The sequence below is a fragment of the Vombatus ursinus genome, unplaced genomic scaffold, assembly GCF_900497805.2.
Source record: "Vombatus ursinus unplaced genomic scaffold, bare-nosed wombat genome assembly UNPS02000582.1, whole genome shotgun sequence".
Taxonomy (NCBI): domain Eukaryota; kingdom Metazoa; phylum Chordata; class Mammalia; order Diprotodontia; family Vombatidae; genus Vombatus; species Vombatus ursinus.
In genome coordinates this window covers 6820216-6833071 of record NW_020940360.1, presented here as the reverse complement: position 1 = coordinate 6833071, position 12856 = coordinate 6820216, and the positions used below count along the sequence as shown (strand labels likewise).

Here is a 12856-nt window from a genome sequence, read left to right as displayed (position 1 = left end):
TGACACAGTGATCCTGCTTTGCAAAAGTGCATTCAAGGCACCATGAAGTTCATTAAAACAGTCTTACCTAGCGTGTTTTTATGGTTGTAAGTTAAATAAAACTTAGAAAAATGTGGATTTATATGCAACTTTTTAGTAATATGTATATTATCAATAAAGTGTTTTAAATCCTCAAAGCCTCTATAAATGTTAGCTATTATTATTGTTACATATAGCATGGCACTATTGTATCTTGTTTTATGTATGAGTGCTTACATGTGAATGCTATGCTTGTTTTTTTTTTTTTAATGTCCAGATCTGTGATTTCATTGATAGAAGGAGCAGCAAAGCAAACATCTTCTCCCAATGCAACTCAGTCATTATACTGCACTTTTAGTTTTACATAGAGTTAAGTGGGGGCTGCAGGTGGAGTATAAGTGAATTGTTTCATCAGGCAGCCAGTTTGTATCAGAGGCAAGACTTGAACCGAGATCTTTCTGATTTTGATGGCAGTTCTAAGCCACGCTAATGAACTTATAGAATTCCTATGTAAGAAGATAGAGATATATCATTTCATATATGGATAAATCAGGTCTAGAAAAACCAAATATAAGAAAACCCTATTTATATAGAGATTGTGTTGCTGTCTTTCTCACAAATAAGTCCTAACAGTTAAAGGGGAATTTAGCAAAAATGGCTGTTATCTCCAAGTACAGTATAACACCTACAGCAGAGGTTCAGCAAGCTTTTTAAAGTATAAACTCCAGTTCTGGTTTTTTATGTGTCACTATGGGAAAGAGATGGTGCTGAGATAGTACTCCAACCACCAACTCAGAAATAGAGCAAGGAAGGTCCTTGCCTACCCCCATTTTTTATGGTGTGTTCATGTTTCTTCCCTACTTCATAGACAGTGAAGAGTGGCATGACAGCAGCAGGTCAACTGTCCTGCCATTCATTACCGCCACCTGACTTAGGCCTTTTTTCTAAGAAACTGATTAGAGATTCATGGTCACCATTACCGAGTGATATCATTGTTTCTGTACTTTAAAAAACTATATATTACTGAAGAAAGGTATGTAAGAAATGTAAGTTTCTTACTCTCCTTTTATACACAATACTCTCCTAGAGGGGCCTGCACTCAGAAGTCTGTGTAATACAGATGGTCCAGTTAAAACAAAGATCAGGAGATTATTGGATTTAGAGCTAGAAGAAAGAACCCTAGTCCAATCACCTCATCTTAGAGATAAGGGAAATGAGGTTAAGAGAGGTTATAATGATTTTCCCAGTATCATAGAGTCAATAAATAGTAGAATAAGAATTCAAACTCAGGCCATCTAATTCTAAATCCAGTACTCTTCCCTCTCTAGCTTGGGGCTTGGCCCACATAAGGCCCACTAAACAAGGCTACATTGTGGTATATCAATGGACCTATGGGGTTTTAAAACTGAAAAAATAACCTATTGAATTATTCTAGATAATTCAAACAAAATTTTTAACAATGTATTCTCTTTTAAAACTATACTTCAAGTTATCTATATCATAATACCACCATCAGCCAAGGAAATTACATTGGCAATGTAAGAATTATTCTGAAGATTCTCTGCTTTGAAATAACTTGGACTGGGGGTAGAGCCAAGATGGCAGGGAAAAGCCCAAATACCTTTAAATAATGCCTCAAAACAAATTCTGGGGCAACAGAACCCACAAAAGGATGGAAACAATTTTCCAACATAAGACACCTTACAAGGTCAGCAGGAAAGATCTGTTGCACAGAGGTAAGAGTGGAGTGTAACTCAGTGCAGGCCACCCCAGCGCAGACCAGGCCCACCAAACCAGGAGCAGGTCTTAGGAGAGACTGAATCAGCAGCAGGAGCAGTGGCTCCTTCCAGAACTCCCAGCCCACAGATAGTAAGTGGATCAGACAACTGGTCAGAAGGAGATGATTATAGGAGTGTTGGCACTGGGGGCAGCACTCTGTTACATTGCCCATACCCAGATCTGGGTTGCAGTCCTAGTTGGCAGTCTCAGAGCGAAAAGGAGCACTAGCACATCAGAGTTTGTGGTCACAGGAGAGCAGAGACCCTGGTCACAGTTCCAGAGCAGAAAAGAGTGTTTATGATCAATCAGAGACCAGACCACAAGCCAGGAGAGTAGTAAACATACTTCACCTTAGATCAAACCGTCTTGGAAAAAATGAAAACTTATGGGTCCCTAGAATTATCCTGAAAACAGCTGCACAAAAACCCTGAAACTTGGAACAGTGCTTTCTCCACCTTAGAAGCATAGCCCCATTTTAGCTTATGGTTAAAAGTCAAGAAATAGGCTGGAAAAATAAGCAAACAACAGAAAAAATTTCTGCCTATAGAAGAAATACTATGGTGACAAGGAAGATCAAAACACACTCAGAAGAAGACAACAAAGTCAAAACTACCACATCCAAAGCTTTGAAGAAAAATATGAATTGGTCTCAGGCCATGGAAGAGCTCAGAAAGGATTTTAAGAATCAATTAAGAGAGGTAGAAGAAAAATTGAGAAGAGAAATGAGACTGAGAAAAAGAAAGATGATCATGAAAAAAAAAGTCAACAGCTTGGTAAAGGAAGCATAAAAAAAATACTGAAGAAAATAGTACCTTAAAAAGTAAAATAGGCCAAATAGTGACAGAAGTACCAAAATCTAATGAGATGACTGCTTTGCAAAGCAGAATTGGCCAAATGGAAAAAGATTGAAGAGGGGGGGCAGGTAGGTGGCACAGTGGATAGAGCACCTGCCCTGGAATCAGGAGGACCTGAGTTCAAATCCAGGCTCAGACACTTGACATTTACTAGCTGTGTGACCCTGGGGAAGTCACTTAACCCCATTGCCTAACCCCCCCCAAAAAATGTACTTGAAGTAAAGAAGACCTCAAAAAGTAAAACTGGCCAAATGGAAAAGGAGGCACAAAAATTCACTAAAATAATTCTGTAAATATTAGAATTGGGTGAGTGGAAACTAATGATTTTATGAGATAACAAGAAACAATAAAATCAAATCAAAAGAGTGAAAAAATAGAAGAAAATGTAAAATATCTCATTGGAAAAACAACTGACCTGGAAAATAGATCCAGGAGAGATAATTTAAAAATTATTGGACTACCTGAAAGCTATGATTAAAAAAGAGCCTAGACATCATCTTTCAAGAAATTATCAAGGAAAACCACTCTCATATTGTAGAACCAAAGGGTAAATTAGAAATTGAAAAAATCCACTGATCACCTCCTAAAAGAGATCCCAAAATGAGAATTCCTAGGAATATCGTAGCCAAATTGCAGAGCTCCCAGATCAAGGAGAAAATAATATTGCAAGCAACCATCAAATATCGTGGAACCACAATCAGAATAATGTAATATTTTGCGATTTCTACATTAAAGGAGTAAAGGGATTGAAATATGATATTCCAGAAGGCAAAGGAGCTAGGACTACAGCCAAGAATCATCTACCTAGCAAAACTGAGTATAATCCTTTGGGGGGGGGGGAGAAAATGGACATTCTGTGAAATAGAGGACTTTCAAACATTCCTGTTGAAAAGACCACAGCTGAATAGAAGTTTTGACTTTCAAATGCAAAATTCAAGAGAAGCATAAAAAGGTAAACAGGAAAGAAAAATTATAAGGATTTCAATAAGGTTAAACTGTTTACATTCCTATATGGGAAAATAATACTTGTAATCCTAAAACTTTCTTATTATTACGGCAGTTAGAAGCCATATATATAGACAGAGTGCACAGGCATAAGTTGAATATGATAGGATGATTATCCTAAAAAAAATAAAATTGAGAGGTGAGAAAAAGGAATGCCTTGGAAGAAGGGGAAAGAAAGGATAGAGTATATTATCTCACTTGAAAGAGGGGAGAAAGAGCTTTCACAGAGGGAAGGATAGGAAGAGGTGGGGGGCAGCAAATGAACCTTACTCTCATCAGAATTGGCTCAAATGGGGAATAACATGTATACTCAGTTAAGTGCAAAAATCTATCTTACCATGCAGGAAAGTAGGAGGGGAAAAAGGGATAAGAGAAGGGGATTGGGGGGTGGAATAGAAAAGAGGGTGGATTGGGATAAGTAAAATACAGAAGCAAAGCATTTTTGAGGATGGATAGAGTGAAAAGAGAGAAAGTAGGATAAACAGAAATAGGATAGAGGGAAATATACAGTAATCATGTCTGAAAAAAATGTTAACAAGTTTCTCTGATAAAGACTTCGTTTCTCAAATATATAGAGAACTGAGTCAGATTTATTTTTTTTAAATGAGCCATTCCTCAATTGATACATGGTCAAAGGATATGACCAGGCAGTTTTCAGACAAAGTAATCAAAGTTATCTATAGCCATATGATAAAATGCTCTAAATCTATTAATTAAAGAAATTCAAATTAAAACAACTCTGAGCTACTACCCCACACCTATCAAACTAGCTAATATGGCAGAAAAGAAAAATAATATATGTTGGAGGAGACATGGGAAAACTGAGGCACTAAATGCCCTTTTGGTGAAGTTGTATACTGATTCAACCATTCTGTAGTAGAGCAATTTGGAACTATGCCCAAAGAGCTATAAAACCATGCATATTCTTTGACCAAGCAATACCACTACTAGGTCTCTATCCCAAAGAGATAAAAAACAAAGAGGAAAAGGATCTATATGAGCAAAAATATTTATGGCAGTGGTGGCAAAGAATTGAAAATTGAGGGGCTTTCCATCAATTGGAGAATGGCTGAACAAGTAGTTGTATATTGTGATGGAATACTATTTTGCTATAAGAAATGATTAGTAGGATGCTTCCAGAAAAACCTGGAAAGATGTACATGAACTGATGCAAAGTGAAATGAGCAGAACCAGAAGAACATCGTATGTGGTAACAGCAATATTGTACGGTGATCACCTGTGAATGACTTAGCAGTACAATGATCCAAAACAACTCCAAAGGACTTTTGATGAAAAATGCTAATCATCTCCAGAGAAAGAACTGAGGGAGTCTAAATGCAGATCAAAGCATACTTTTTCTTTATTTTCTTTTTGGGGAGGAGGGGGTTCTGTTTTCTTTCACAACATAACTAACATGGAAATATGTTTTGCATAACTGCACATGTATAACATCAAAGTGCCTTCTCAATGGGGGGGGTTGGAAAGTGAGGAAGAGAGAATTTGGAACTCAAAATTTTTTAAATTAAATGTTAAAAATTGTTTTTACATCTAATTGGGGGAAAATATGACATAAAAAAAGAAATGACTTGGACTTAATTTTTTTCTTTGAATATCAAGAAAGAAAAAAACAGATTATTAGAAGAGATTAAAATACTGAAGCAAGACAAACAAGCTCTTGAAGTGGACTTGGAAAAGATGAAGAAAGAGAGAGACCTTGCTAAGGATCAGATTATTTATACTTCAGGTAAAACCTTAAATTTTGCCATTTGTTCATTTACAACAATTTTCGTGTGGAAATAAAATCCTTTCTACTATTTCATGTAGGTCAATATTGCTTTTATGATAAAACTTTTGAAATTGGATGGAACATAAAAGTACCTTCTTTTTCAAGCATATGGAGCTATGTCAGTGTTTTGAGTCTGGCATAATCACAGAATGGAATACTATTGACAAGTATTTTCAACTTGCTTTTTATTGGCTTCTGTTTTATCATATAGAATGCCACCTTTTGTGCCAAATGATGGACTTCTATCCAAAATGTCATTTACCAAATTTCACAGTAAGACTAGTTTTATATATATTAACACATGCTGAAATGTTCCAAATGTTTACAACAACAGTTTACTCCTTCAACACCATTTCCCTGATATAAATGTTTTTGACATTGAGTAAGCATGTTCATTAATGGAGTCATTACCCTGCTCTTTAAGTTTCTGCTTTCCTCTACTAGAAAAATCCTATAATGACATCCATAACTAACTTTTTTTTTTAATGATTTTTTTTTTTATTTTTTGGCTGGGCAATGGGGTGAAGTGACTTGCCCAGGGTCAGACAGCTAGTAAATGTTACATGTCTGAGGCCAGATTTGAACTCAGGTCCTCCTGACTCTAGGGCCAGTGCTCTATCCACTGCGCCACCTAGCAGCCTCCTATCAGCCAAGAAGGGTTAGCATGTTTATTTGACCTCTTACGGTCATATACCTTAAATTATAACATGGTTCTTCACGTTGTTTAAATGTTAAAGACATCTCAGAGACAATTTTCTGGAAGACTTCATATAACTTATTTCTAAGTAGCAGAGTTCAATTTTCAACTTATTCTTGCATAAGGACAGGAAGGTTATCACCTTATTTATTGCTTCCTTCTTTTAAAAAATGCATTTTATCATACCTGAGTTTCTTGTTTTTCTTATATTTTCCTTCTCCACAATATTAATTTTATTCAGTTTTACCCTGACACTTAATACTTAGTCTAATTCTAAGGTTGTGTGCTCTCTGTGGGTTTCCCTTCCTGGAACTTCTTATAAGTAAATTTGAATTTATGAACCTTAAGATTTTGGAAATCTTCCTTTCCTTTCAAGCCTTGATTCAGGTGCCACATTGCTTATGAAGATTTCCCTGATTCCCGCGGAGCATTGTTTCCTCTTCCTTGTATCATACTTATTTGTATATTTCTTAATCCTTTTCTAATAGCTCCTTGGGGGAAAAGACTAGAATGTTTTTCATTTTGCATTCCTAAGACTTTGCAAAATAATAGGTATTTAATAAATATTGAATTCATGGAAAATGAATTCAACCTTTATCAATAGTAAATGAGGTAATTGATTAATAGTTTGTTATCCCAGTCATTAGAATAATTATCCCCTAAGTCTTTATCATTCCTTTCAGAGTTTCATTAAGCCCTTCTATCAAGCTCTTTGCTATGGAGATGATTTACAATTATCTTTTATGTGATTGACTCATATGTCATTCTTAAGTTTTTCAAAACTTCTGTAAGGAAATTGAGCCCTTTTTTTGTCAGATTCTCAGAAAGAAATCTTTATCTCAAAAATACACAATGAGGATTTGTCTATTTTGTGAATGTCATTAAGAGCTTGATGCTGCTATTTCCAGATGGCTTGTAGTCTAGTCAATTATTATAAGAATATACCTTTTCCCCATTCAAATGAGTCTAGGAAGTGAACCTATTATGTTGATGCCCAAATCATCAAATCCCTAATATAACAAATACTTTAACAGTGAAACCCTTGTTTGGTATCTGCTCTTTGCTCTCACAGGCATCTCAGCACCTCTGTTATTCCAAATCATTGGAATCTGAATAATAACTATTTTGTTGGTTTGACAGTCCCTAGGTGAGCCTATAATATGCATTAAAGAGCCATTTGTAACCATAGTTTAAGATATTTGGACAACTCTTAAGCTTGCAAAGTGGTTTGTGAGTTGTCATACTTATATGCTCCATATTTTTGTGAGGCCACATGGTGTGGTTTGGTGAAAGAGCACTGGACTCTGTAGTTATGTCCAGATGCTTCTGGTTTTTGCCATGTAACCAGGAGCAAGTCATTAACACACATCTTACACATGAAGGAACAGAGGCTCAAAAGTAAAAGATTAAAAAAAAGAAATACTTGTACTACTTACCTCAAAGGGTTACAAAATCTAATCATTAGAAGGGACCTTAGAGGCCATATAGCCTAATACATACCTGATTAAAATGGCCTGTCCATCACTGTTGATCTCTGCTTAGAGACCTCCATTGAGGTCCATTACTCTCATTACTGCCTGAAGTAGCTCAGCCAACTTTGAAATAGCTGTAATGCTCAGGAAATTTTCTTTACATCAAGCCTACATCTGCATTTCTGCAACTCCCACCCATTGTTTTCAGTTCTTCCCCCTGGCAGCAAGCAGCATAATTTCAATTCTTTTATAGTATAGTCCTTCAGATATTTTTTTTAACTGTTATTATAATTCCCTAAGCCTTTATTTCACGCCCAACAACCCCAGGTCCTCCTGTCAGCTCTGTCATGATATGGCCTTCAGTCCACTAATCATCATTGTTGCCATCACTTGAATGTAATCTAGTTTGTCAATGTTCTTCAACCAAATGTTCCGGTTTGTGATGTGACCAGTACTAAGTTTACAGCAAAATCATCACTTCCCTCCTGGATATCCATCCTGCATTAGATCAGGGCCTGGCACACAGTGGGATCGTAACTAATATTTGTTGAATGATTGGCATATACAGGAGATATACTTTGTTAAAGGGAGCCATTAAGGTGGCGTTTTTCTCTATTGATTCAAATGGGTTTTTTTTAATAGTCAAAAAGCTATAATCACAGTACAATCTTATGTTTTCTATGCCTTTCAGTCATTTATATGACTATGTGGTCTGTTATAGAGTATTGTTTGTAAAAGTCTTTCTCATAGTTTGAACAATATAGTTATATAGAGCATATCTTCAATATGTCTGCAAATTATTCTCTTGAAGATTTTGTAAAGTTAAAAAAGAAAGAATCATTTAGGCCAGTATATATTGATATTTTGTCAGCTGACTTTTTTTTTTTTAAGTAATAATAAAGCCTGTGAATTTTTTTACCCAAACACTTGGAATCTGTTCTCTTTCAGATACTATGGCAGTGGAACCCTCAGTCTGCACAAAATCATGTCACTTCTAGTACAGGCTTCCTATGTGGTGGAGACTTGGTTTAGCCCTCCAGTTCTTCCCATCTTTCTTAGCTCTGGTGATTTTCCTACCTCCTTAGGAAGCATGGAGGTGACCGTGGTGTTTCAGCCCAAAAGTGGTAACTCTTCTGAAGTCATTGATGTGAGAAAAGAGCTAGTTATAGAAATCTTGACAAAACCTTTCCCTTTTTCATCTGTTCATTTTCCTATCTCTAGTTTCATTGTTAAATACACCTAAGCGATCTGGCATAATTGGATCTCTCACCAAGCTTATTTTTCCTTCTACTGCTTCTCAGCCTTTCTTAATGAGGTCGCAGTGCTCATCATCTTCTACCATCCGTCTCCATAAAAGTTCCCAAATGAGTTTTTATTCTAAACCACTGTTGCTCTTGGTTGTACAGAGAGCTGATTCATGAATGACTCTCTTGCAGCTAATCAGTTGTTGCCTATCTGTTAGAATGTAATCGATTTGATTTTTTTAAGTCTAGTCTGTTGCTCCCCAAGACCAGTACTTCCCTATTTTCTTCTGGAAAAAAAAGTTATGTATGCTTTGGCTTCACTCATATCTTATTTCCAAAATAGGTTTCCCAGCATATTTTTTGCTTTCTCACCCATTCCTTTCTTTCTTTTGAAATAGCTTAGTATTGAAGTATAATGTTGATTGGTTGAAGGATCTTTTAAATTCCTTTCAGAATTTCTCCATCTCTTCATCTTCTATAAGAGATGTTAGTGCGTAAGCTGCAATTACCCTCGTGGGAGTCTTTTTGAAAATGCTTTTCATGAGTACTGCAATACCAGATGACTAATAATTCCATAAAATAATGTGTCTTGTTGCCATTGGGACCCAGGATAAAATAAATCCTTTCATATCCTTTATTTGCCTTTCCAAGAAGAACCTATGAGCAATCATTTGTTTTAACTACCCCTTCCTTTTCTCTTTTGGTTTTATTTATCACAAGAATAGAGATCATCAACTTAGACAAGAATTTCACAAACCTGCTTTAAGATTGTATAAGTACCCTTTGCCCCCCCCACCCTATCCACCATTCTACCTATATCACATAAACAGGGGATAGTCACATAGGACTGAAGGCCATCTTGTATTTTTCCTTATTTCATGGGTTACCATGGCTAAAGAATTCATTCCTAAATCGCTAGTCTACTTGCAATGAACTTCTCTGTACTTAGCAAGGATTTCAATTCACAATTTTTGTTCTATCCTTCCCAGTCTTCAGGTCATTCTAATCAGAAAAACAATAGATGAATTATTGTTCAACCTTTTCACTATTATTCATTATCATCATCACATCTACTCAAGTTAGTGATCATATCAGACTCCCTCAAATATCCTTACCTCCCATTTCCTCAGCTTATTCCTTTTTCATGACATGTCCTCTATACCACCACAATTAGATATAGAGATGGTCTACCCTTGATCTTTCTATTATCCACAAGTGTTTCATTTCCATGTTCATGAACTCTGCTGATAAAAATCTATTGTAATCTCCCTCTGCCTTCCAATTCCAAACCCTATTCTTTATCTTCATTGCAACCTCCAGTCCCTCCACCCTTAAATTCTTTCCCAAGCCACCAGTCTACACTCTACTTCCTTCTCCATCTTCACCCTTTGGAGAACTGGTTCAGCTCTACACTGCTGTATTCTCTTGACTCTCTTGCCCACTTTTCCTATCACCAGTCTTGCCCTGCCAAACTTCAGCCTTGGATCATTCCCACCATCTGTTGCTTTTTCTCCTATTCATAAGCAAAGCTGAAGAAAATCACAAAACTGTGTTAACTTAGTCTACTGCAAATTTACCGTACGTGATTTCAGCTGGACCCTCACTCTCCCTGTACTGCAATGGCTTTTATAATCCTTTTCATCCCTCTCAAACTGGCCGTAGGTCTCTAGGCACACACACACACACACACACACACACACACACACACACACACCCTCACAACTGAAAACCTTACCTAATATTTCACTGAAAAAAGGCCATTTGTCAAGAACTCAATCTCAGATGCCTTCCACCACTATCTCCTCTTTCACTCTTGTCTTACATGAAGAGGTGTCCCTTCTCCTTGCCAAAGCTAATCCTTATATATGCACAAGTGATTTATCTCTTCTATCATTCCAGCAGATTGCCTCCTCTATCATCCCTATTTTCCCACTAATCATCAATCTCTCTATTTTGCTGCTTTGCTACTACCTACAAACACACACATCTCCCCCTTCCTCAAAAAAATCTTCCATTCATCCCCATTAGCTGTTGTTCCATATTTTTCCTCCTTTTTGTGGCTAAGCTTCTTGAGATAGCTGTCTACAACTAGTACCTCCACTTCCTTTTCTCTAACTCTCTTAACTCTAACATCTTGTTTTCTGACCTTATCTTCAACTAAAACTACTCCCTCTAGAGTTATCATGGACCTTTTAATTGCCAAATTAAATTGTCTTTTCTCAATCTTCATTCTTCTTGACACCTCTACAGCCTTTGACACTGTCAGCCACCCTTTTTTTCCTTTGATTCTTTCTCTACATTTTTGTGTAGAATGTGGTTCACTTTCTACCTGTCTGACTACTCCTCAGTTTCCTGGATTTTTACTGGATTTTCATCCAGGAAAGACTATGCCTGCTAACCCTAGGGGTTCCCACAATCTTTGCATGGGCCCTCTTCTTTCTCTCTTAATGCTATTTCTTTTTTGTTTGTTTGTTTGTTTTTTGGGAGGAGGCAGTTAGGGCTAACTGATTTGCCCAGGGTCACATAGCTAAGTCTGAGGCTGAATTTGAACACAGGTCTTCCTGACTCCAGGGCCAGTGCTCTAGCCACTTAGCCACCTAGCTGCCACAATACTATTTTACTTAATGATGTTATCAGCTCCCATGGCTTCAGTTATCATCTCTACATAGATGACTCTCAGATCTATTTGTCTAGCCCTACCCTCTCTCCTGACCTATATTTTCACGTCTCCAACTGCCTATTAGAAGTCTCAGACTGTGTCTTTTAGATACATTGTAACTCCTCATGTCCAAATATGAGTTCATTATCTCTTCCCCAAAATTCTCCTGTCTTCCTAATTTCCCTATTTCTGTCAAGGGTACCAACATTCTCCTAATCACCTGTGTGGATCATCAGGCTGATTACTTTCGAGTAATTATTTATATCATTATGGTATAAATTGGTGCCACTTGGTACAGCATTTTGACTGAGAACTCCCTGGTTTTGTGAATTTAAAAATTAGGAAACTTGAAAAAAAAATTAGGAAACTTGGTCATTTTTTTCTCCCCATTTCAGTTCCTTTGTTTGGCTGTAAATGCTTCCCCAACCAAGTGATTATATGGCAACCTATGTATTTACACAAGACAGAGGAAAAGAAAACTCATGCACAAAAACTAAGTGTTCAAAAAAGATTTACTCAGTTATAGTCTTTACAGCAGGCTAGAAATAGGAATGGGATGCTTATGGGCCTTACATTCTGCTACCAGACTGGGGGCTGTGGCGCGACCTTTGCCCATATTATGTGGTGACTCCAAAGATGGTTACCCGCTTCCTCTTTTTATGTAGGAAAAATCTCATCTCTAATGTATGTTAGAGATGTTGCTTCCTTTCAAGGGAGTTTCAGGATGGTGATTCATGGGGAACAAAGTTATCTTCTACCACCACTTCCAGATCTGTGTCTTGGGGTCTTGGAGCATTGGTTAAGGAGGATGAGAGTGTAGATCTAGAATGCTTCCTCCTTTGTCCAAGTTAGCTAACAAGGAGGAGGCCTAGCTATGATGCCAGATGCTATGTGGTTATATAGTCCTAGATGAGCACTTTGTCTGTGAAATTATTCTTGGGAAAAGAGGCAGATACCTCAGCTGATTTCTAGGGGTGAAAGCAAAAATGAGAAATATTTAATACACGTCACTTGATAGAGCAGAATTCATAAACCATAGAACAGAATGGCTTTGTGTTGTTCTGTCAAGAAATGAATCAAAGGCCTTATGGAGATGCTCATTTTTCTCCTATAGGATTCTACATATGCAGCCCTAACAGATTTCATATGAAAGGGAAATAAATGCTAACAAGGCCTAAGCTTATTAAAGCTAAAACTGCACTAAGACTTTTAGGTTGCTTTGTATGAATATACTATAGCTGTGTATAAATATATATGTGCACGTGTATATTCTGTAGCAAGCCATACTGATTCATTTACATTCTCCAAACTGACGAAAGTTAACAGTTGCAGTTACAAATTC

General features: G+C 36.9%; 1 protein-coding gene across 1 annotated transcript in view; it reads left to right on the top strand.

Annotated features, from left to right (window-relative positions):
* Window positions 1-12856, top strand: part of CEP162 (centrosomal protein 162) — a 111365-nt gene that overhangs the window by 67643 nt on the left and 30866 nt on the right. The window contains exon 19 of the mRNA XM_027854209.1: window positions 5274-5400. Coding sequence (XP_027710010.1) covers window positions 5274-5400 — 127 coding nt within the window. The remainder of the gene's footprint in view (window positions 1-5273; window positions 5401-12856) is intronic.